The sequence below is a fragment of the Homalodisca vitripennis genome, chromosome X, assembly GCF_021130785.1.
Source record: "Homalodisca vitripennis isolate AUS2020 chromosome X, UT_GWSS_2.1, whole genome shotgun sequence".
Classification (NCBI taxonomy): Eukaryota; Metazoa; Arthropoda; class Insecta; order Hemiptera; family Cicadellidae; genus Homalodisca; species Homalodisca vitripennis.
In genome coordinates, this window is record NC_060215.1 from 83,805,131 (window position 1) to 83,831,780 (window position 26,650).

Genomic DNA, 26,650 nt, shown 5'->3' on the forward strand with positions numbered 1-26,650 from the left:
CACCTAAAACATGTCGATTAAAAAGCTATTTCGAAATCATAGTAGAGCTGTTGGTTTATTTTAAGTTTTTGTGTGCAGAGTTCGAGCGACAACTTTTCATGCCACCCATTGCTTGTGATTCCGCACAACTGTGTGTATTGTGTTGTGGTTGTGGCACAACTGCATGTTGTCGTGGCACAACTGCATGTTGTCGTGGCACAACTGCATGTTGTCATGGCACAACTGTATGTTTTGTAGCCAGGCAATTATGAGCGGACTACGTAGCAGAAGGACACAGCGAGGATTGCACCTGGGCCACCAGTAATTGTCGATAATGAAGTGGTGTATGACCGGCCCGGATCGATGGTTTTGGTAGCTGAGGCTGGTTATCGAGCGACACGGGACACGGTAGCTAGGCGACCGACACAGCAACAACACACGGCAAGGTTTTGGTCACTGTCCGTACACCAGTGACAACCGCGACTCCAGGGGCCATGGACCGGTTCCCGCTGGCCCTGGTCTTCCTGACGGCGACAGTGGCGGTAGCGGGTGTGGGAGCAAAGTTCTTACGTGGAGAACTACGCACCACTCAGGTACATGCCTTACCACTCAGTGAAGTAAACTTCGACAGGAAAATCATAGACGTTTGTTATCCATTATGTTAGTCGAAGTGGAACTCCATAAGGAAATTACTATTAATTGCCCTTATGTAATAAAATAAAGAACTGAAGAATTTAGTATTTACATTATCACTTAATACATTAAAATCTGATTACATAAATATTGTTTAGAGGATCACTTAAAATATGTCTTCTTATTTTTATGTCAATGAAAGTCAACTTTCAGTTTTCTTTTCAGTGCTTTGCATTTGGTTTTCAATATACTTGTGGGATTTTCTTATTCATCTTAACTAAATAATTGTTATACAAATGAGTTGTAAGTTCAAACTAAAAATATTAACACTACTTTTTTGAACAAGATAAACTTTTACTATAAATTAGACACAATACGAGTTTTGTATTTTGAGAAGTTAATATTGCTCCTCACCCAACCTACCATTTTCGTAAAGAGAAGAACAAAAAAACTTTAAAGCTAGACTAAGTAGTCCAGTAAACGTTTGTGTTATTATAACACTTACTAATTATGTATAGACGCGGTAAAAAAAACACAGCTTTCTGTGTGTATATATGTGGTTCACAAATTAATGAAATCTGTACACAGGTACTTAGTTGTAAAATAATATAGTTAATCAGAAGTGTTTGTGTTTACACATGAATACATTTAAAACCGTTTTTCACTCATTAGGAGAGCTTTATTACTGGATTGATGTCAAGAATTTGTCATTGAATTATTAGTGAATTGTTAATGAAATAATAGTGCACTATTATAATGTAAATACATTTATATTTAAATATTTTGTATGAAGTAAAGGATAAATAATAAGTTTAAGATATGACTCTAAAATTATTATAAAAATGATTCTAAATAAATTGTTTGTATCTAAGAATTGAACAATAATGTATTTAGTATAAAATATGCAATACACGGTTACAGTCAATCAGGAACATATAACTTATTGTAACCCACGGATTGCACCAGCGATTGGTAAAACTATTTGGTCAAATCTGTCTTTTACACAACCAAAATGACAAAATGGCAGAAAAATCTAGGGAAAGTCCAGAAGAGTTATTTATCGTCTATGGGGCCTATGTGGCGGAACTCTTATTTTATTAGTATCGATATCTTATGGATGCAGAGATTTCAATCACCATCGGTGTACGTACAGAATCTTTAGATCTAATTACTACTCAGGATATTTATTTAACGCTTGTATAACGAGACAGACCGAGCCCCACGAAATGCTCAACTGCCCCGTGGTTTTAACTTAACTGCTCTAAACGTTCTTTTTTTCTTTCCACAGCAACGATACGGTATGAGGTTATTAGTTTGCCCCTCCCCCCTGCAGCAAAATCCCAGATACGGCACTGAAATATTGTTTTGGAATAGCTAACTGTTATCAATGTCGGTTTCAGGAATGGGCGTTTTTGGCTAGATTTTGCTTCTTGTCCCACTACGGACGATTTGAGTACAACATCGAGTACAGCAAGGTGAGTAATGTACAAAACAACACGAGTTAGTACCTATATCGCAGTTTGTGTTGACTGTAGTGTTTCTTGGCCTTAAAAAAGTTCTATCTGTTATATAAATTAGAGGATGTAAAAATTAGTTTACACATACTCGTATACGTATAAAATACTATACGAGTACCTTCACGTCAGGGAAGAGGATTTCGTCTGAACTCTTAAATGTTGAACACTTGTAAAATGGTTTTAACAAACTGGTGGTACATCCCCTCAGGATATTCTTATTTAGGTTGAGAATTGATAAAATGCCATTTATAAATTGGTGGTACATCACCTTAGGATATTTTCTTTTATATTGTAGTTAAAAAATTACGCCCACTCTAATTTTTTCGTGGGTGAGGTACAGGAGAAATGGACTAAATCGACGGACTCAATTAATGGTCATGATAAAAACATTAGGAATTAATATTTCTTATCTTTTATACTTATTTATTTTTACTAATGTAGACTAAATACTATCAACAGAAAGATAAAATAGCCTTGCATCACGTGGCTTTTATGGAAATGATTTTCTTATAAATAACTGTTTTCGTAAATGCAATATCGTTGTAAGCCGCTCGCAGTACTCTATTAATTCTTTAGCACTTTTTTCTTAAGTTCCGCCAAAAACTTGTATCAGTCTCCATGTTCGTGACCAAAAAAATCTATTATTTTGGACATTATTAGCAGTATTTACTGTACTTGAGACTAGATGGGTTTTGCTCCAAATCACGGTTTAACCCCCATAAATAGTATCAATTCGCGTATTTTTTCAATATATTTCAAAAAGCTATCATATCATAAACTTAATGTTTTCTTTTAATAATAGTTTTAATAATATATTGAGTAATAAATTAGCCTTGAAACTCTGATGTATTACTTTATTTATTACTGTATTATTATATACAATGAACCACACGTAATGGTGATCGTATTGTTTATATTCCAGGAGTTTGCCTACCAGAATCTTCTGCTGTATTATGAGTCTGACATTCAGTGGACTTCTGTAAATAAATCAAATGATATGCGATGGAACAGTAATGATGATCGTATTGTTTATATTCCAGGAGTTTGCCTACCAGAATCTTCTGCTCTATTATGACTCTGACACTCAGTGGCCTTCTGTCTATAAATCAAATAAGGTAAATGTTATGGAACAGTTAGGACTAAACAATAATTCATTATAAAAATCTTTGGTATAGACCCAACCATTACAATACTTCAGTTCATTAGCCTTGCACTGTCAGTTTTGTAACTAAAATCTAAGTTTTCCGATTTAATCCACGTTTTCACAATTAATTTAGATGTCCATTAATATATATACACCCTGTATATAAAACTGTTTTATTATTATTATGATTCAATTTAACTTAAATTGAATTGTATAGTTAGTGTAGATTCTTATTCTGAAAAGAGTTCCACAACACTAAGAAGTGTAGGTACTCAGGTGTATATTCACAAAATACATGTGTTAGTGTATTTAGATTATCTATGTATCCATTAATAAATGCTTGAATGGACCAACAACCTTAAATGAACCAATAATAGTTTCGAAGTGACTAAAACGTTTACAGAAAAAGAAGACCTGGTCAATTTAGTTGAATTCCATTATTTGAAAAAATGTATAAACTTGCAAATTGAAAATAAAATCTTCATATATAAACTAAAAAATGCAACAGCAAAATCCAAAACCACATAAGTATTATACACTTAGTATTATTACTAATATTATTAACAAGCTAAGAAATATGAAGTATTGTTACAAGTTATATAATTTATTTTGAAATTATCATCAGAAAGGTAAATCAAAACTTTAAAAGTGACAATCTTTGTGACACCCTTAACGTATCAGTCTAAAACAATTCGAAAAAGGAAAATATGCATTTTATTAAGCAGTTATTTTTAATGAAGAATTGCACCGATTGTTGAATTCGGTGTTCAAAGATTATTTAATTCTTGAAACATTTTTCTATATAAACCTTCAAATTCGTGGTATTGTGTCAGACATGCGAGGAGAAACAGTCGATCTTGAAGCGAGAGTTGCTGCAGATCGTCCCTCTGGTGCCTGAGGAACTGGACTCTGGCTGTGTGGAGATTTCAAGGCCTAAGAAAAAGGGGCCGTCATCCATATTCTGCAACAGTTCCAAGAGCTTCAGGAGCGCCCGGGAGCGCTGGTGGTTTTTAGCTGTCAGTCACTGTAACTTTTCCAAGGTAAAAATGCTTTCATATTATTTATTCAAATTCTGTTCCTATTATCATCGTCATGCGTGTAGAAGTTTAGGTAAAGTGGAGTTGTGAGAAGAAAGTAACTGTTCCAGTCAAGTGGGAGGTTATCTTATCCTTGCCCTCGAATCAAATTGTTTTCAATGACCGAGCTTGAAAGTTAACCACAAACTAACCAGTAGAGCTGCAACAACATGTAGTTTTTTAACACTTTTAAACCAAACTGCAATTTTGAAAATCCATAACTCGGAAACTTGTGATCCAATTAAGATCTTATTTTTATGCAAAATATATACAAATGGTGGCTGTATTTCAGTATTTAATTTTAGAATTGTATGAAAAAATGTGTTGTTAAATAACTATCTTGACTTTATTTTTGACCAGGCGGTTGAAAAAAATCACATGGGTCTTGTTAAAGCGCTCTTATCGTGGGTTTTTAATTTTGTAAATCTCTAGTTAAAACGTTTAATTTTTATCACCGATTTAATTGATCAATTCTTGTTAATTAGCCGTGCCGGCGCCTTCGCCTGCTCGTTAAACGCTCAAATCGCAGACTTTTGAGACAACACTACTCTGGGTTGTATCGACATAAAAAGTAATTGATTATAATTCTTCACATCGAGGTGAAAATATTACAAGATATGAATATTAAGTTTAAAAATTCTATACGCAGCCGGGTATATGAGAGGTTAAATATTCTCTGAGATAGTCTTTGTCAATAAGTCAGTCAGTAATTCTGTCTCACAAAAACCATATTTTCATGTGACAAAAACATCTGCCTTGTGTTTTAAAAATAAACCTTCTTCGCACCTGAGTTGTTCGAATTGTATATTGAACATCCGTTTTCTTCATTTTAATCCTCAGAGTAAAATATTCAAAAACTGTGATTGATTGTTACTTATTAACACTTTAAAATTTGTTACTTACAATTGTTGTTTGGCAACGGTATATAATTTATAGTTCATTCGTAAATGTATCTTTTTTAACACAAATGTAATATGAGTATGTGGCCAGGGGCTGAGCATCAAGTACAGCTTTCTCATGACGAACGGCGCGCCCGGAGACTACTGGCACGAGCATTTCTCTGCTGATGAATTCTGTGAGTAACTTTCAATTCAATACCAAACGATTACTTTATACTATAATACATTATGCATGGAGTGGTTCAAACTATTCACAAAATATTATATATAAATATATGTGTATTGTATATATCAATGTAATATAGAGTGATCCTAAAGTATGGATACACCCCTACAAAAGTCGAACGGTACAAAGATACATAATAACTCTGACGTGGGGTGTCTGTGCGGGGCGGGCCGCAACTTTTAGAAGTTACACATACCAGAAGGGTTGATTCAATGCGGATGTTGTGTAGAGTTGTTGAGTTTTGAATACAAAAACAACTGAGTTTTGTATTCAAAACTCAACAACTCTAAAAACTCAACAACATGATTTCAGTATTCTGAAATCATGCAAAGTTCTAAGTAGTATTGCCAAGGATACTGTACTGTTTCGGCCTTGCTGGATCTCTTCAGACTGATGTGGACTCCATATTACAGAACTAGTCTGCGGCAGTCAGGTTTGAGGAGCTGTTTTCAACAGCAGCGGGCATCTAGTATCGGCCATCTTCAGTTTAGGTAGAACTTGTCAAATGGGGTGGGGCCATGTGGCACTCCATCTTGTACAGCCACCTTCTCAGGACAATAAATATGAAATATGTTTTAATAATTTCATTGTGTAAAAGTTATGACATTTTAAGGCCTAGTCGGCAGTTTTATACGCCTTAACTGTTACTAATGACAGAATTAGTTCTATAACAGTATAAAGTTGATGTACCTAGTTTTCTTGTAAGTTATTAGAATGAGTTATTATTAGTACAATCTGTTTTATAACATTACAATTGCGTTTTATGCAAATTTTAATCTTGTAAAAATTTAACCTCCGGTTTTAGTTTTTTAAATAAAATTATGTTTTCTTAGAATTCTTAAAATGTGTTTTTGTCGGAGTTCTTTTTTTCGGAGCAAAAACTAATAAAGCACTTCTTAAGCAACATATTAAATTGTTTATATTAGATTTGTAGTTAAAATGTATATGTAAAAGTATTTTCTGGGTCATATTATTATCTTGTTTGTTTTATAATAGGTATAGTATAAACGTGTTTCTAAAAATAAGTAAAGACTTTTTACATTATGTTTTACAGTTTCTTTGTTAAGTGTAATATTTCCATAATAGGCATTGTATTGTGATATAAGGTTCTTTCAGTTTGATGACACTGTAGTATATTTGATTTTATATGACCAGATATAATGCCTCTGCTGATGGGGTTCTCGATGCTGTACATCCTGGTGATCCTGGCCGCTGTTGTCTGCTGCAGTAAGTGTTAATTCCTTATTTAGTATTAATTTTGTTCTTTACATTTTGTCAGCACTGAAATCTTTCCGTTACAGTTCATAGTGTAGTAAAAAAACGCTTAAGAATGTGTATTAAGTGTATACGTAAAATGTGTATTATGACTTTAATTTTCTTACAATCTGAACAATTAATTGTGTATATTTCGTAAATCGGTTTCAATATGTAATTCTTATTGACTATAGAAAAAATGGTAAATTCTAAATTTCCTTCCTATCCAGCACTATGTTCTATATCATAAACAGCATGTTATATTGAAAAGTGGAAATGGTTATTTTTATAATGTCATATTTAGTCCTAACGATCCAGATAATATAAAGACTGTATTTTGGCGCAAAATGGTTTTGCATTCTCCTTGTACATGATGCTTTTTCCCAAACATTTTGAGAATTGCAAGGTTCTCATATTCAAACCAAGGATTGTATTAATATTTGTGTCAATAAAAGTTCAAATATCAATTCTTTTTAAAAATTTTGTCGTTAACTGCATTCAATTAAATATCGGATAACTTAATTAAAATATATGTTTTTCATAGTACTTTATTCTTATTTTATTCCCAGCATCACTTTATCAGACGAGGGATAAAGAAATATTCACATATACATTCGACTAAATGTGCAGAACTTTTGTTTTCTACGTTGTATCCTTGATAGAAGTCACAAGGTTTTAATACAAAAGACATTTTTAATATTCAATACTTCCACAATAGAACTCTGGTTAGCTCAGAAGTTCACAGAAGAGAACAGAATTCGTACTCTGCACTCTTGATATATGGTGACATATGTAATGTGTTATTTATACATTTACCGTGTTCCAGAGGAGCTGAAAACTCGTCAGTTATTGCACTCCACCTACAAGCTGTTCTTCTGCTCGGTGGTGCTGCAGGAAGTGGGCATTTTCGTACAGAGTATCGCTTACATCCAGTTCGCGGTATCAGGATTGGATTCTGTTACCATCAGAGACATTGGTGAGTCAATTTATCGTATTATTACTACAACAAAATACTACCACGTACATTTTCCATACACATTTCTTTAAACTAAGAAATAAAAACGTGTAAATTATACTTTGTAAACATGGTATTATTGCAGACATTTGAAATTATTACAACGGACAAAATAGATTTTTACTCCGAATATGTAAAATTTCTATTTAAACAGTACATATGACATTTTTTAATAAATACAATAATACAGTTTTACATTAGAACCGTACTGAATATAACGTAAGGTGACTAATACTTGTCTGATGATCTAAGTACTGTACAGACATCATCGCTGCTTAAATAAAACATTGCATACCACAATCATTGGTTACTACACACGATGCTTTTTTAAATCTCCTCGCCCATCTAAATCTGAATGACATAATTTAAAAAATGCGTTGAAATAACACTTTTTATACCTACATTGCAACTTAGACCAACGGTATCATGCAATGACACTTATTGTGTGACATAAATTCAGGCAACCATGCCAGAAAGTAGAGATGATAACACACCGTGGAACAGTTGTTTTGGAACGGTTGCCCTCAGACGACGGTTTCGGTTCGTAACCGTTGTCTGATATTGTTAGTTGCAGTTGCAATCTCGATGGTGTTACTGTGAAGGTATAAAACAACTGTGCGCTGCACTCTGTACAACTCTGATAAAACTGAAACTAGACTCAAGAACGTCGTCAATGATCGTTATCTACAGTAAACACAAATTGTTGTTATTATTAAATACTGATTCACCGTGTTACACAACAAGGCAAAAGATTGGACTTATATTACGATAGAATTATTTATTCTGCGAGTGTGTTACCTAAAACATTTCAAATAATTTTAACTCATTACTCAATACTCATGATAAATAATTTGATTTTATTTGTCTACATATATTCTTTTTTGCATTAAGTATATCTATATATTACATAAAGCACATATAAATTAACACTGTGAACAACAATGAGTTATTATTTAAAGCATCTCAGCCTAAAACAAACTAAACTTTATAATAATAGTTATTATAATTGTTAATATATCAAATAAACCTATTGATTTTCTGATTGTTTAGTAGTTCATTATGTTTACTTTGAGTGTCCATTTATGTTTACTTTCAATTAATGGTACCTAGCTAACTAATGTACCCACTACTGTATGATACCCACAATTATGGTACAAGTGTATCATATTGCCATATTTATTCTGTGTTTAATTATTTTTTAGTAATTAGTCATTTATTAACAAACCTTAATATTGCCTTTAAACACTATAATACATTATTGCTTGGTGTCAACTTTGAATTAGATTGATGGCGTTGCCGTCCACTTACAGCGGAATTTTAAATTTTACTCTTTGCATGTATCACATTGTATCAGTCATTTATCCGTTCGTTTGTCCACTTTTAATCTTTCAGAGATGTGGACATAATAAAATACTAATTTTTACATCTGGAAGCCTCTAGTCCCAAGTAGCACTTATGATTCTAGTGTGTCAGACATGTATCGTAATTGTACTCGTCGAGTACATCGGTCGAGTAACATTCCCTTATATTTAACCTGAATCTGTCTTTGAGAAAGGTACTTACCACTTTAAATACGGTTAGCTCTTGGTACTCTAGAAACCATATACTTTATGTTTTGGTAGAAAAGTTTATTTTGTATTACAAAATTTAAAAAAAAATAATAAAAGTATTTAGATTCAGAACGTGAACCACAAGTAACAAGTACGTGTTTGTTAAAGGACGGCTTTGCGAGTCGGCCAGTGAGATAGTGTTCCTGCTGGTACTGCTGCTACTTGCCAAAGGGTACACCGTCACCAGGGGCAGACTCCGCCTGGCCTCCAGCGTCAAGCTCACCATCTTCATGTATATGTACACTGCCTGCTATTGCTTCCTCTTCCTGTTCGAAAAACAGGTGAAAATCAGAAATGTCATTATTTTAAGGTGTAATTAGGACTAATACTTATAACTCTTACATTGAATATTAATAGTTTGGAATGTCGATTTCTAAAGAAATGCAATCAGTTTAACGTGAGCTATTTTGGAAAGTGCTTTAAAACTTACTCCCCCCCCCAACGATAATCCCAAAACATCGTCCATACAAAGATTTATTTAATCCCATAAAACAATTGGATACCGCTTTATGAACACAATAGGACCACAACCGCCCTTATGTTTGTAGATGGACGTTGTAAAATTATGTTGAGTTCGTACTATCCCGAATGGTGGTAATTCAAAATGTTTTAACCATAATCGTAGTTTAACATATTATATATAAACATATATATATACATTACAACATTTATTCTGTGTTTAATCATTTATAGTAATTAATCATTTATTAACAAACCTTAATATCGCCTTTGAACAGTATAATACTGAAGTTCTAAACAAATCGTTATAAAATTTATATTTTAATATATGATGTTTAGTCTATACGTTTGTTTCAACCTAATTAGAGTCCATCTTCGGTCACATACATTACTAGATAAGTGGTTATCAAATATTATAATTTAAGTGGTTAACACGTGTTCAAATATGAACATTTAAAAATAAATTTAGTCTTATTTTTAGTTTTATTCTTATTTAGTATGTTATATGAAAAATTCATCTTGGTCTTTATATGTCTGAAGATGTGCTGTAATTTACTTAAAATATGTTTGAAAGTGAATAATACAAAACACCTACAACCTAATGCTAATATTGATAAAATATAATTTATTAACTAACAAATTAATCGAATTAAGGCATTTCAATTCATAAAAATCTTATCTATGACCATTACTATTATTTTATACTAAAATTTCGAACACACAAGCCAAATTGATAGGGATATACAAGAATCCAAAATCTAGAAAAAAAGATTATCAGACCTTCAAACGGGACGTTTGAATTTGTGGCCACATAAAGGAAGATTCCTCTTGATTCAGCGTTGGGTCCTGTCAGTTGGCCAAACATCGTATGATATGCCAATAGGTTTACCAAAAGAAAACAAGGAATTCTATGGGAGTCGGTAATTTTTGACAACGTTCAGGCCTCTTTCTTCTGCACTGAATTGAAAGATGAATGGAATGCAGTTATTACCCTCACCAGTTATTACCCTCACCAGTTATAACCAGCGGCTGTCCTCGCTGGTTATAACCCGATGCAGTTGAACCTCTTGTTTACGTCTGCGGTCACTTTTATTACAACCTTTTAATGGTATAGCCTGGATGGTGAATGCTTCCACCAGAGTGACGGGTACATTACAAAAGGCAATCGATGACATAATCAGCAACATTCCTAACATAATGGTCTCCGTCTTATGAACTGCGTCAGACCATGACAAACCTCAGGCTATGATGGAGTGTTAGACAAAACAATTCAAGGCTCCACTGTGACCCTCAACCAGTCTCCACAGACATTTGCTGTCTTACAATGTTTCACTACTGAAATCAAAACTGTTCAAAGAGAGCAGGAGTTTTTTATAACTTCTAGTAGTTGATGAGAGATCTTCGGCTTTTAATGCATCATTTTTAGTGTACTTATAATTTTATTATCCTTTCACAAAATGAATCTTTCAAACTGATCCACATTACTTGGTCATCAACTGGAATTTAGATTTCACGAGAGAAATTCAAGTTTCTCTACTGAATAGCAAATATATCCCAGTATATTACTTTTTATTTTTCATAGAAAATAGACATATACAACGGAATATCAAAGGACCCTCCAGATCACGGGGAAAAAGTTAGCGCCCAGACGGACGTATGGACGGATTTTGACCCGAAGATCGATAGAGCTCTTCCCTGTACCAAGTTTAAAGTCTCTAGGACCTTCATATTAAGAGTTCTCATACAAACAGACATATTATGGACAGACAGCGACACGAATATAAAATCCTTCAGATTTTAAAATCTTAATATTTTGCTGAAGGGTGATTACAGCTGATCACCCTTCAGTAAATCTTGCACTTTATTCCAATCAAGTATCAAACTCTTAAAATGCTCCTAAAACTTTATGGAACATTATTAAAAAACAATTAAATAAGTACAAATCCTTCGATTATTTGGATCATTATATTTTGTTTAACAAACTTTAGTCTAACGGTATTCACTGTGCACCATGCTGGTAGCTTGCAGCGTACCTGAGTAACAGAATACAAAGCACAGAGTAATAAGGTATATACCTTATTACTCTGTGATGCAAAGTGTTAATATCTCAAGCGATATATAGACCTGAGATACGGTGGTCCATATGGATCAACTCTCACTCCTTTACTCTTCATTTACGTCAGTAGTGCTGGGTAATAGTTACAGCACAAAAGACTTGCGCAATTTACCGATGAAACAACTCAAGCTCAAAATCAAGCTTCAAAAATCGCTAGATATGCGTGTGTTTACTGATTTAAACTGCCGGAATGAATATTACAATCAAATGAATCTGAACTACACACAAAAATGATTATGAGCCGTAGGAGTTTAGTCAGTGAAAACAGTTGTCACTGTCACTACCAACTTGAAATATTATTACGTACTGTGACAGTATGCAATTCAATTGGAAGAAATTATATTCACTAATACGAAACCAGAGGCAAAAATAACTATTTTACGATCACTTTAAGCTTGTCACACTTTCCTTCACAGATAAGTGAACTGCTAGTAAATAGTGTTCCGAAAGTACTTATAAAAGCACAGAAGACTGGCGTTTAAAACCCAGCTGAAACGTGTTTTTGTGGCCGAGTATTTCTTTAGCATTACTGTAATACCGAATGTTGTACTTGAGTGGATGAGGTCTGACAATGTTTCAAGTCCGATTTACAGTCAAAAATATTTCAAAAACGTTTCTTTTAGCTAGCAATTTTATAGATAGTCAATGTTCAATCCAGAGACATGCGTCAGTGTTTTTTAAACAATTTAGGCCATTGTTATTAAAGCTGCTTGCTGAAAGGATTATGCTTAAGCTTAAAACATCAAAGTAAAAGTGGAGTCTCACGATGCACCGGTAAATCATTTAAAGCGTTACGTACTGTCACACTTCTTAACTTCTCTTTTGAAACTAAATGAAAACCACTAATGAGAACCGAGGCCTTCAAAAAACTCTAGCTTAGGGTGCAACAGACGTCATTTCCTTTGCATCATTTCTGGTAATTGCCACTTTCATAATATATAACACCCTTTAGTGAAATTTTAGCTGGTGTTTTACCTATTCGGTTAAAGCAATCTGAGTACAGTAAAGTTATCTTAAAGCCATTAATTGATTGCCATAATTAATTAAAAAACAGGATTGTTTCCAAGGTGTTTTTGGCGTTACTTTTAGTTTAATATCAAATTAATAAATATATTCCCGAATAATTGTTTAAACTGAACTTCAATGATAACATATCGATTGCATTAACTAAAACGATACATTAATAAGTTCCTCCGATATAGATAAAGCTGAAATTCTTTCTGTATGTGTTCTGTATGTTTCAGCATGATTAACACAAACTGGTTATAACTCAAACTTTCTCATGTTGAAATTCGTAAAGACTTGGTAAATGACGGAAACTAGACTGCAGGTTACGGTTAAGTTTACAGACTTCAATAAGACATGATGTGAATCAGCAACGATGGCCACTCACTATCTTAGACATGCTGAAGAGGGAGGATACTTTCATGAAACGACTAGCCTCAGACGCAATACCATTTAAATGGTTAGGTATTAACTCTAAACAGAAAATTGGTTTACAACACTTTAATTCATGAATTTTTTAAATGTATATTTCTGATTTTGGAGCGTGAAACAATGTTTTTCAACATAACGCTCGTCTGAGCCGTGGTTTTTCGTGGCTTGTCTCCAATATTATTTAATTATCAAAATCCAGAACAAGTAAGAAATGTATCATTAAATTAATTAAATAGGAACAGGATGTTATATGTTAAATAAACCGGAACCAAAGATAATTAATAAAGCATATAAACACTTGAGTGACAAGCAATGTAAGTGCAATCATTTGTTTTAGTGTGTTTTTATCTTAAAGCCACAGCCCTTTAAGGGTACAACCTTGGACACATAAAACTATTAACAACTGTTAATATTAAACTGAGAATTTATACAGTATTTGCTCGAGTTATAGTTTCAGAAAGTGACATGTTTTAATGAAAGTAGAAGTGAAATTATTTTAGTGAATTATAATTTTATAATTTACACTTCATTCAATATTAATAAAATATTAATTACTGAAACAACTTTGATATAAATAAAAAGCAATATCATTCCCTCTAACCATTTTTCATTGGTATGTATGTATATATACTTTACAGAATGAACTGTATACAATTCTTAACTTCTCTTCAACAGTTTTTCTGTAGGTCTGTTTCTAAAACTCCTCTAAATACTACTTTAAATTCGTATAAATTCCCATGTAATGGTTAAATATTTTTATATATTTTTCATAAAACCTAGCTTAAACGGCTGTGACTGATATTTTATAATTAAAAAACTGAAAATAGATGTGCATACTAAAGATCAATCGGATCTGCAGTATACTCAGTTAATATCTGTAAATGTACTGTCAAGGAGCTTGAAAATATATTTAAACATGTGAGGTTTAAAATAAATATATTTAAAATAAAGATAATAAAATAATGTATGTACGGGATTCTTGAATGAATCCACAACAATTTAATGAATCAGTTCAAAACTTATGTCATGACACAAGTGCAACACGATAAAATTTATGTGTAACAAATATTGTTAAAGCTGAGAAAAATATTCTGTACTTTTCAGTATTTCGACCCTGGCGAAGTGCTTTATATTTACGAGAGTCCGGCAGGCTATGGTTTGATCGGGCTGCGCATAGTGGCTTGGTGGATGTTCATCTACTCCACCATATTCACGCTCAAACACTATCCAGAGAAAGCCACCTTCTACTACCCCTTCAATCTCATCGGGACATTGTGGTAAGTGGTAATACAGAAAGCTACGGTATGATCGGGCTGCGCATAGTGGCTTGGTGGATGTTCATCTACTCCACCATATTCACGCTCAAACACTATCCAGAGAAAGCCACCTTCTACTACCCCTTCAATCTCATCGGGACATTGTGGTAAGTGGTAATACAGAAAGCTACGGTATGATCGGGCTGCGCATAGTGGCTTGGTGGATGTTCATCTACTCCACCATATTCACGCTCAAACACTATCCAGAGAAAGCCACCTTCTACTACCCCTTCAGTCTCATCGGGACATTGTGGTAAGTGGTAATACAGAAAGCTACGGTATGATCGGGCTGCGCATAGTGGCTTGGTGGATGTTCATCTACTCCACCATATTCACGCTCAAAACACTATCCAGAGAATGCCACATTCTACTACCCTTCAATCTCATCGGGACATTGTGGTAAGTGGTAATACAGAAAGCTACGGTATGATCGGGCTGCGCGTTGTGCTTCATGAAAGTACATCTGCATCACCATATTGAAACCTTGGCTTTGGTTCAAACATTATCCTTAGTAAGCCACATTCTAAGACATCATCAGGCTTGTCGCAACTTCACGATAAGTTGACGGTGTTGACAGTTGTCCAGTAAACCACGTCTGTAAATTTGACAAACAATGGGCTATGAATTAAAAGCATAACGTCGTCCAAGAGGCCAGAGCTGTCCGTACCCGATCATCTGGTATGAGTTCTGAGCATATTGTTGTGTGGAGTCTGCATAATAAACCTTTCTGGTGTAGTCTATGTACAAAATTTCATTACAACTAAAATTGTGAATGTTTGCATAATTCGTAATATCTAGTTCAGTTGTAGGGTTTTGAATACAACACTAAGGTTTATAGGGGATAGGAACATGTACTAGGTGGAGCAACATGATCTCCAGAACTGCAGAGACTTAACGGGGTCACCTGTAAGGAATTGCTTGTATGTGCTGGAAATTTGGAAGGAGTATTTAAAATGTTTGCAAATTTTGTTTTACGAATTTTATTAGTTGTTTGAACCCAGTGAATCTAAATTGCTGAATCCAAGTTTCTAGGATATCTAAAAATGATTTGGACCAGTGCCGATGTTTTGTAATCCAGCTACGTAACGTCAAACTTTGAGGATGTTTTAAGATTGAAATCGGGTGTCCTGTGTCATCTGTCTTCCCAAGCACTCTGCATAACACCCTTGCAAAGAGGATGTTATGTGTGGTAAAAAGATAGACTGTTGCATAGGAATCCTCTTCTGATCATTTTCATCAGGCATAACAAAACCTGAAAAACACTGTTTTATATTTTATATTAGTTTTTAATATATATTAATTATAGGTTTGCGTGAGCGTGTTCTATCAGTATAGGACTGATCTGTACGCACTAGTTCATGGCTTATCTGGGACTAACTTACATTGTATTTACGTGACGTTCCTGCAATGCAACATTGTTCAAGCAGAGATCATGGAAACGTGTTTTTGCACTAATGAAAAGGTTGTTTGATACAAAGTTTTGTAATTATGCATAGCTGGAAAACCAATTATACGCCACCACATTGCGGAGCGCGGTTATAGCCTCCCGCTGACCTGAGATTGGAGCTTCACACTTGCGGTGAAAGAACCGGCGGCTTTTGTAGCCATCAGGTCAAAAAGCGTGTATGACCAGTATATTTAAACTAGTAGCTGTATACCAGTTAACCTTGGAGTCATCATGGATCCAAAATTTAAATAGAAGTCACATATCAAAATATAATAATCCATGCTTTGTTATCAATCTATTGGAATATCCAATTTCGATGAGATCAATTATTGTGCTCATGCACAATCAATGTTCCAATATTGTATAATCTAGAAAGGAACGAGCGTATCTACTCTAGATCCGTTAGCGACTGTACACAAATTAGTGACGTTATTAAGACTGTGATTAAAATAAAGCAGATATCCGATAGTCCTGCTTCACAAAGGAAACAAAGTTACCTATTAGTTTCCGTTCTTATATAGGCGGTGATTTTACCCCGGTCACGCACATATAACTAACGAAAGTGTGATCAGAGTTTTCCTACAAGTCCACAGCGTGATAATATAATCTAACTATAGGCATACCTACAACACAGTAAATGTCTTGCTCAGAAATGCAAGATGGGTTTAGGGAGCTCAACAAACCGATGGCGCCTACTAAAATCTAGTCTCTGCCTAGTTGTTGAAAGACGGCTCTGAACACTCCGAGTCACTGCTCTCATATATTTACCAAACTACTACTTCTACAAGTTATAAGTCTACGTCAACCGATTGCTAAACTTCCCACTTATTGCTGTGCCGAATCGCCTCCTTCTTCCAGGTTATTTTTAACACCTGTAAAAATAACCTCAAGAAAATATTACATTACTATTTTTTATTTTTATATATTTTCAACTAGATAATAAGTTTTAACAACAGCATATGTCAACAATCTTTAAAATTATGACGTGTAGTAAAAATATTAAATGAAAAGATATTGTGAATTATTTGTGGCTGATTAACCTGATTATTTTTGACAACTTCTTACATTACCACCAGTTTTAAAGTTTTTTAAATAAATATAATTTTTTAATCATTTATAGGAAAACCATGGTATTAACATTTTTTAAGCTGAGTTCTTCCTCTTTCTACACAAAAGCTCATGCATAAATATTTTCAAACAGAAAATCTTGTTTTAAAACTAAAAACATAAGGTTTTGGAAAAAAATTAATAAGTTGACCAAAAAACATTACTATGTAGTAGTCTATAACATAAATATATTTATCATTATTATTTGCGGTATTAAGCATTGCTATTACTGTCACTATAGCTACACATATTTACAATAGGAACCCACTAATTATTAAATATGATTTTAGCGTTGAAATTCTTGAAACATGGTTCTTTGCAAAAGGCAATTTTGCATTTGCTACAATGATATGAAATGTCTCTTCTTGCAGCCTTGCCTGATTGTTTACTTAGTTATCAAGTAGCATAACAAAAGTTTTTATTACTATTTTGCTTATATTTCTTATTTGACTAAAAACAATGTCAATAAATTACTTACATCTCCAAGAAATCCATCAGTAATAAAATCAGTGTCATCTTGGAATAAATCATCACTTTCACCGTCACTTGAATATCTGAGTAACACTTCTAGCACTTGTTTGTCTTCTATACTGTCAAGATTCATTGTATTTACTCCCAGAACAATCGTTGTAAACTAAAGTAATATCAAGCAAAACAATAACAATGCAGACGACGAATTAGCAGAACGACAACAAACGGCCGACGCGACGTGACGGCAAGTTCGTAAACAAACCACTTTTTCCCGATATTCCAGATGACTACCAACAACATTTCATAGATCGTAATCCATACAGTAGCAAATAAAAACATGGCATTAGCGAATGACTCAATGCGGAAGTCCAAATACGTTTAAATGCATTTGTATTACTGTAAAAGTCGGCGCCGTCAAAAGACGTTGTCGGCAGTCTATAGAATCCCATACACGACCTCAAATCATGTTGTCGGCAGTAAAAGTGTTAAGAAACGCTGTTTTATATTTTATGTTCATTTATAGTGTATATTATTTATAAGACTCTCTTTGAGTGTCAAGAACCATCAGCACGTCTGTCCGTTCATAATACCTTTGTAATTGTGAGACATTCTGTCCTATAAATAAAAAAAATGTATTATTTGATTTAGTATAATGTTTTAGAGGATAAAATGGTGTCTTATATTAAAGTTTTAAGTAGTTACATCTATCAATGAAATTAAGGATATAAAAGGGACGGGCTGATGCAAAGCGACCCTTTGAACAATCCGAAATAATGATTACAGTCACGTGAAGGAATTAGGGTAATAGTGAAAAGTTGAAACAATGTATGAAATTGGAAAGCGGGCGAAATATTTGACATTTACAGAAAGAAAATTGTTACCTAAAAAAAGAATTGCAAAGATATTTGAACAGGTCAGAACTATATATTCTTCATACATCCAAAATAGTATTAAAATAGTAAGGGATATACAGCAAAAGAGATACTGTAAAAGAATAATGTGGATTTAGGAAAGCAATACAGTTGTTCACATGCAAAGGGTGATTGGACGAAAATGCTAAATGAATTAAAATGTTTTAGATTTAATTTTATAGCATATCAATAATCCCTGGTGCTAGGGGATGTGGGTTATGTTACTAGCTGATGGGTTGGAGAACAATACAATAGTTATTGTTTTTACCACAATGGTTTCCGGGACACATATTATCTCTGAACGTCGTCCATCCGGTGATGATGAAAACGTATCCCACAATGGCAAAAACGTGTGACATTAAAAGCTGTTCTATAAATTTATCTTAAACATTATTATTAAAGTATGTGGATTCTCTTAAAAACATTCCGGATCGGCATTTCCGAAATCCATATCAAAATAATCAACCCTCTATTGAGATATTTGCAGTAACTACGTTTGTTGTATTGTGGCCTTGAAAATTAATGACAATGTACGATAACTTTCATATCATCTAAATCCTTGTAAATTGGTACAACTAATTGTATATTTCATATATAAAGAGCATTAATGACTGATTGAAATTAATAAATGCTGATGACGTATTCCTAACACATAAATATCTGTAGTTTAGTACAAATATAGATCACATATATATTCAAGAATTTATAAGTTACAAAGTAAATTAGTATATCTGTGGATATTGAGTCCAGCTGGGATTGATAAATAGTATTGGCTGATGAATGAAAAAAGCACACTTTAATCAAAGTACATATTTTTAATCATCACAAAACATTTGCAATTAAATAAATCACAGGTAGCAGTTTTATAGACTTCACATTGTTATGAATACCTTTTAAATTTAGGTACATTTATTATGTGTACTTATTTGTAATTTTCCCAATTTTTTACAATTTTGGCGAGAATATTGTGTTGAAAATTGTTTATACAAATTAAGTTGAAATTGTGTTATACTTCATTCTTATGTTGTGTTTTATTATTACATTAGAACATTTGGCATAGCATTTTCACTATAATGCAGTTAGACGAAACAAATCATGGGGGAAAAATGAAACGTTTATATTATATTTTGCTTTTTTATTCTTCTACAATGTTGAGATGGTATGAGTATACAAATTACTTTCCATCGATACTATTTGTTTTTAATTTACAATTTGTATCTTGTTACTCTGTTATTATAGTTGTTACGCTTTATAGGCGACTTGTGATATAACTGTTATTCAAAAGTTCAAAAAACATCTTACGTTATTAAGTACATATACAAACTCTAAATATGCAGATTAGAGCCTTTCTCTAACAAGGATCGAATCCAAATCGGATATAGCCTATACGTTATACAATGTTTATAACATTACCCGTGGAGTATAACAAGAATTAAGTGGCTTACAAAAACAAACCTAACGTTCCACGTACATAAAACATATTACGAACAATAGTGTGGAGAGAATTTGTACATACAAATAGTATATATAAAAAAGTAAATCCAAAATGTAATTACTATCGACAATTAGTATGAAAATATGTAACACATTTCACACAGATAAACCTGACACTACAAACCATAAATAGATAAATATGGTGACGAAAGAAGCCTAATGAAAAAAATATTACGAATATTGTTGTAGCTTTACTTTAAAGTAATTTTATTGAACGTGACACAACAATAAGAACGACTAGCGGGACAGGTGTTTAAAATTAGGTTTGTTCAGTAGAAAGTAACATAAAATTCTAATAAACTTGTATGCCACTCATCACGATAATTAATTTTAGAAACGACTACACGCATCCGTACAGTTTCACAACAGAAGCGATAAACTCCTCACTTGACAGATATACTTTCCAGCAGCGCTTGTCGGCAGCTTATTTCTGGAAAGAACAATATTGATTCCAGCATCTATTATTACATTTGTAACTTTATTTGCTTTCTCCCATGAATCACGCCAGATCAACTCTGCAGTTGCATTTGAATTAAGGCTTGCGTTAAAACTGGCCGAGGATTGTGAACATTGTTTACGAGTTCTTAAAGATGATTTATAGAAGGAGACAGGACACTCAGAATTGTCACTCACCATGAAGGGAAGCGACAAACATTGCTCACGTTGTTAAATATTACGTGCAAGAGCAAACAATACAAACAGCTGATCGTTGCCACAAAATGGCATCAACCAGCTGAGAATCCCGCCTAAAACCAAACTCAGTTTAAATTCTGCTGACTTCTAGTCGATAAATCTTTTCCTGTAAGAAATCTCTAAACCTTCTTCTGTCAACGGTTATTACTAATACTCTGATTGGTATTTAGGTTTGTTGCAGGCCCTGCGTTCATCCTGTGCGCCAACACTTTCATTGACAAGTGGGTACGGGAGAGTGTTGTATGTTTCGTTCAACACATGATAGCTGCCAGCGGTCACATTCTGTTTCTGGTAAGTGTCGTCAAAACAATATTCCGTTGTCTTCTATAAAAAACCTCCGCTTTAACATATCTTCAACATTTGATTGTGATGCATTTAACATGTTATAATTTCCAACTTTACTAATGCTTACGTAATTGTATAATTATTATAAACTCTCGAAATTTTGTGAAATTGTCTCACTTTACTTACTCCAAATAGTGAAGAGAATATTACAACAGTCACAGAAACTGACCAGAATTCCACCTCAAATGAACTTTTGTGTCAATATACATAAAGGCTTGGAATCGATGGGCAAGGTGATTCAACACCTTGCCCAACGACGTCACCTTCATTCATCTTATGAGAACCAATCACTGATCATGGATCAGTATGAACCATTCTTCCTGGAACAATTAAAGAAGTTTTCCATGAAGAGTTGTAATATTCCTGTCGTTTTATGATGGGGTGAGAAGGAATCAATTAAGGCGGATCTCGAAAAGATATCGTAATTTAAAACAACTAAGAGTATTAACATTAAAGAAGTTATTTTTACTATCTTTGTATTTAGATTATTCTATTTGATATGGAGATACAATGCCTTCGTTTTGTAATTTCAGTAATGAACCTCTTCCAGTATTTGATATAAAAACGTTACCCTAATGTAACCAACAATTGAATACAAACCGATATAAACTGTTGTAACCAGATGCTGACAGTTCCGAGCAAGGCCAACAAGAACTTCCCGTACCACGTGCGGACCACGCAGATCGGTGTCATGGTCACTGACGGCACTCTGGGAAACAACAGCCTGGATCACTTCGGCCATCATCCGTATGCGCCTGGGGGTGCGCCTCTGGGTAGACCCACCAGCCGCCCCAACTGTTACTGGGACCAAACTATAGCAGAGGTACGTCATTCAAAATCTAATTCATTCCACAATTTGTATTGAGATAGCTTAATTTAACTTATCTTACTGTGCATAAATTTATTACTACATAAAAAAAATTCATTTTAAAGAAAATTTTAGTCTCATCTCTTTAGTAAGTATAATATTTCAAGACAATAAAATAGGCCAATTCATTTGATATAAGGAATAATAGGCAGTTGAAGCAGAATTTAAGCTTAAATCAGGTCCAAATAAAAAGGATTGAAGATAAAGGTATTAACTTTATACAGAATGTACATAAAAAGTAAGTAGAAGAAGTTAAATGTTTTTGTTTGTACAAAAGTAATTTTATCAATAAAGATTGTTCAAGAATGGATAATTAAAAATTCGATGAAAATTCTCGTGAGCTACCAGATTGGAGGAGGATTGCTTACCGTAAGCTGTGAGTGAAAAAATGTGATTCTATATCTTTTTTTATAGTTGAGTCAGTTAGAATTCCTCCCTTGGTATTTCAGTTGATTTACAATTTCATGTTTCGCAGATCTCTCTGTTTTCTAGACGATAGCCTGAGTTGCTGTGTGAACGTGAATCAAAATGAACTTTAATAGCGATTTTACCTTATGAATTTAGACAACATACTCTACAACATACTAGACAACATGATATAAGCTCTAAAAATTATATAGTCAAAATTATTATATCGGAACCCTCTGTGTTTTTCACTCCTATAGCCTGAGCTGTTTTAAGTTTCGAGTCCAAAACAGGCATAGTAACAAAAGTTTGTAAATAAAAGAAGATTCGGGTAAATTTATAGTACATTTTTATGGTTCCTTATATACTTACTAAAACTACTCAGAGTGTTCAATGTCACTCGATCGGCAGCCTGAACCGCTCTGCCCGATAGCATCTGTTGTTTGTGGGAGATAACTCCAGAGCTTTCCCGCATAAAATTGTAAACTGCAGAGAATCGCTGTGGTGCATGTTAAAACTCCTCTCTGTCGGACCTGTAATCCGACCGGAAACACCATCTCACTTCCTATAGAGGCAAATTACAAGTATTTACAGTTATTTCACGAAAAGCGAGTATTAAAAAATTTTATTTCGAAATGTCAGAAAAGTGTTCCACAATTTTAAAAGATCAGTCATGTTTTTCTCGGCCTTCTTCCAGGTAGGCTGTGGGCGCAACTCCGTTACTACCGGATCTGATATGTGAGGAGTTTGTTTAGAACATCAGTTTTAATGTACACTCTTGATGATACGTTTTTAACTCCTTAGCTTCTTGTACAACGTCGGACGTTTGCCATTAAGCAACAGAATGTTTTATTTTGTAATTGTAGGACTATGAATAAGTTAGTCAAATAAAATATAAATTCACATAAATTCATTTTTACAGTTATTGGATACAATTCACACAAGGTAATATTTAGTTTTGATAGTCTCCATTACATATGCCTCAAAAGTGGCAAACTTAATATATTATTTTGAAGCCTTTCTAAGTGTGTTACTAAATATTTCAAGAACAACTATGTCAATGCCCGTTATTTCAGCTGATATATAAAAAAGTAGCCGCAAAACTTTACTAAATACAGCTGAAGTTTGAACATAGTTTTTCGTGTTTCGTTTATGGTAAACAGAGCACATACTGAAACATTTTAATCAGTGCTCTTTTATTTTATTAAACTATGGTATCTGATAATAAAATATTCAGATTTCTCTAGCAACCCTATAAGACACTATGTAATTTTTGAATATTGATCAATGTGTATATAATTATAATACAAGGGTTACGCAGGACATGTTAACAGACTCCAAGGTACCAGATATAATATACCTTGGTAGATATAATATACATATCTGAAGTAATACCACAGCTTGTAAAACTGAAGCTGCGTGCCAAGTCAAGCAGTCAGATTCGCGGCACGCCTTCATCTCCAACACCGCTTCATAGTGTGTACGTGTACGTGGATTGCCTGGCTGCGCCTCGAAGAGCATCAACTACTAAATCGTGCCGGATGGTAATCATATACTTTAATAATTGGCTGAGCGTTAGGGAGACCTATCACTCGTGGGGCTAGAACAATTTCTTTCTTTTTGTATGTCTGTCCTTACGACAACTCGAAAAAGAACTTATCTATATACTTGAAAATTTGTACGAAGCTTCATTTACATACTAGCAACATTGAGTTTGGTGATGGTGCATGTCATTCCATGGTATTTAGCTGAGCGTTAGCAAATATTTTTACATTGGTCTTATGAATAACCAAGATGGCAACGGGAAAACAGCAGAATAAATCAATTCGTAAACAAGCTAAGTAGAATCATATGAGATTTTAAAATGTGACATATATTCACATGCAGATTATTCATACACTAAAAAGAATTTACAGAGTGAAAGTCATTGTTAAAAGTGGGTGACAAGCGGTGATATAACGGTGATAAAACGGGTGATTTCAGCGCACTCTTGCGTTGTAGTACCCTCACTACCTCACCGAAACATGATTTAAACACTGATGTAAAATGTAACTCGATGAATAAAAATGTGAATATATCCTGTGGGACGATATCTCGACAATAATCAGCTGCAGACTTTACATTTTGGAATGAAACTTCATTTGTACATGGGCAGATGTTCCATTATGGTGCATGTCCAACCATGGAATTAGGCTAATCGTGATTGAAGCCTATTACTTAGTAAAAAGACACAAATTAATTATTTTTTATCTGCCAGGTCTGTATAAAACATATTTTCCTGTATAATGTATGTCTGTCTAGGACATCTTGAGAATAAAATGAGCTATATATTTGGAATTTTGCATGCAATCCTAGCGAAGCCTATTACTTAGTAAAAAGACACAAATTAATTATTTTTTTATCTGCCAGGTCTGTATAAAAACATATTTTCCTGTATAATGTATGTCTGTCTAGGGACATCTTGAGAATAATAAGCTATATTATTTGGAATTTTGCATGCAATCCTAGCGAAGCGAAGCTATTACTTAGTAAAAAGACACAAATTAATTATTTTTTATCTGCCAGGTCTATATAAAACATATTTTCCTGTATAATGTATGTCTGTCTAGGACATCTTGAGAATAAAATAAGCTATATATTTGGAATTTTGCATGCAATCCTAGCGAAGCCTATTAGTTAGTAAAAAGACACAAATTAATTATTTTTTATCTACCAGGTCTATATAAAACATATTTTCCTGTATAATGTATGTCTGTCTAGGACATCTTGAGAATAAAATAAGCTATATATTTGGAATTTTGTATGCAATCCTAGCGAAGCCTATTAGTTAGTAAAAAGACACAAATTAATTATTTTTTATCTGCCAGGTCTATATAAAACATATTTTCCTGTATAATGTATGTCTGTCTAGGACATCTTGAGAATAAAATAAGCTATATATTTGGAATTTTGCATGCAATCCTAGCGAAGCCTATTAGTTAGTAAAAAGACACAAATTAATTATTTTTTATCTGCCAGGTCTATATAAAACATATTTTCCTGTATAATGTATGTCTGTCTAGGACATCTTGAGAATAAAATAAGCTATATATTTGGAATTTTGCATGCAATCCTAGCGAAGCCTATTAGTTAGTAAAAAGACACAAATTAATTATTTTTTATCTGCCAGGTCTATATAAAACATATTTTCCTGTATAATGTATGTCTGTCTAGGACATCTTGAGAATAAAATAAGCTATATATTTGGAATTTTGTATGCAATCCTAGCGAAGCCTATTACGCTACACGAGGTGTGACGCACTCCTACCTCGTATGCTAATGAATATAAAATTCATCTCCAGAAGGGGGGATGGAGAGCACGGATGTTTCCCACCTAAATATTATAGCATAGTACGATTGCAAACAATAACTATGAAGCCTTATTTGATATTTAAGAGCGCGTTCTTTTCAAGCACTTAAATACAAAATTAAATTCGCCCACAGAAGATGAATTAAATTTATGCTTATAATTTCTTATAGAGGGATGAAAACACAACACAACAGTTATAATGTTAAAGTTGCATCTACAGTGATTTGGAATTTGTCCCAGAGACAGGATATTTTTCAATGACAATCACGAGTAGATAATACGGTAATCGCGGTACGGAAAACGACAATTAGCGGAGCATGTCAACTGATTGGGCCTATTCGGACGGGAACAGAGTTCTGGTACAAAACACAAAAAGTTTTGTTCGGAAATTTTCAGTTGAACACGCGCACATAAGTTCTCAAGAAGCAGACAGGTCCAGAGCAATGCTAAAAATAAGTTATTCTTCATATGGTGGACGTGATGTTAAAGTATCCCAAGGCGATAAACTGCCTCATAATCAGTACCGAGGGGGTCCTAAATGTACCTGAGCTTCATTGTTGTTATACAAATACCTTCATTGATCTTGCACAACTTGTCTGTTTCAGGGCGAAGTTCACGCGACGTTTAAGTTGACCAGGCCGGCCAGTAACGGCACTAATGACTGCCTCATCGTCCGCCCCGAGGAGGTCCTGCCCGTACCCGACTTCACAGCACCTAGCCACAGAAACAATATTTATCTTCCTAGTTAGTTCCTAAAGTTATATTAGAAAGAAAAGTGTATCATATTTTTGTATTCCTTATCCTATAATAAAACTACAGTTTTCAGACTTCAGATTGTGTGTATATATTCCGTAATTTAATACAGAACCACTTATGTAC

At 33.7% G+C, this 26,650-nt stretch overlaps 1 protein-coding gene across 1 annotated transcript; it reads left to right on the forward strand.

The window, feature by feature from the left end:
* The first annotated feature begins 439 nt into the window (after positions 1-439).
* On the forward strand, positions 440-26,603 carry LOC124368538 (transmembrane protein 145-like). The gene is made up of 12 exons (XM_046825780.1): positions 440-572; positions 2,013-2,087; positions 3,170-3,244; positions 4,107-4,313; positions 5,340-5,424; positions 6,630-6,701; positions 7,555-7,704; positions 9,462-9,634; positions 14,470-14,642; positions 20,975-21,095; positions 21,772-21,972; positions 26,377-26,603. The coding sequence occupies exons 1-12, from the start codon at positions 474-476 to the stop codon at positions 26,518-26,520; spliced, it is 1,575 nt and encodes a 524-aa protein (XP_046681736.1). The 5' UTR covers positions 440-473; the 3' UTR covers positions 26,521-26,603.
* Positions 26,604-26,650: the final 47 nt, after the last annotated feature.

Coding starts and splice junctions, on each gene's coding strand:
- LOC124368538 (XM_046825780.1), top strand. CDS start 474: ATGGACCGGTTCCCGCTGGCCCTGGTCTTCCTGACGGCGACAGTGGCG. Junction 5,425..6,629: donor TTTCTCTGCTGATGAATTCT/GTGAGTAACTTT, acceptor TTATATGACCAG/ATATAATGCCTCTGCTGATG. Junction 14,643..20,974: donor AATCTCATCGGGACATTGTG/GTAAGTGGTAAT, acceptor ATTGGTATTTAG/GTTTGTTGCAGGCCCTGCGT.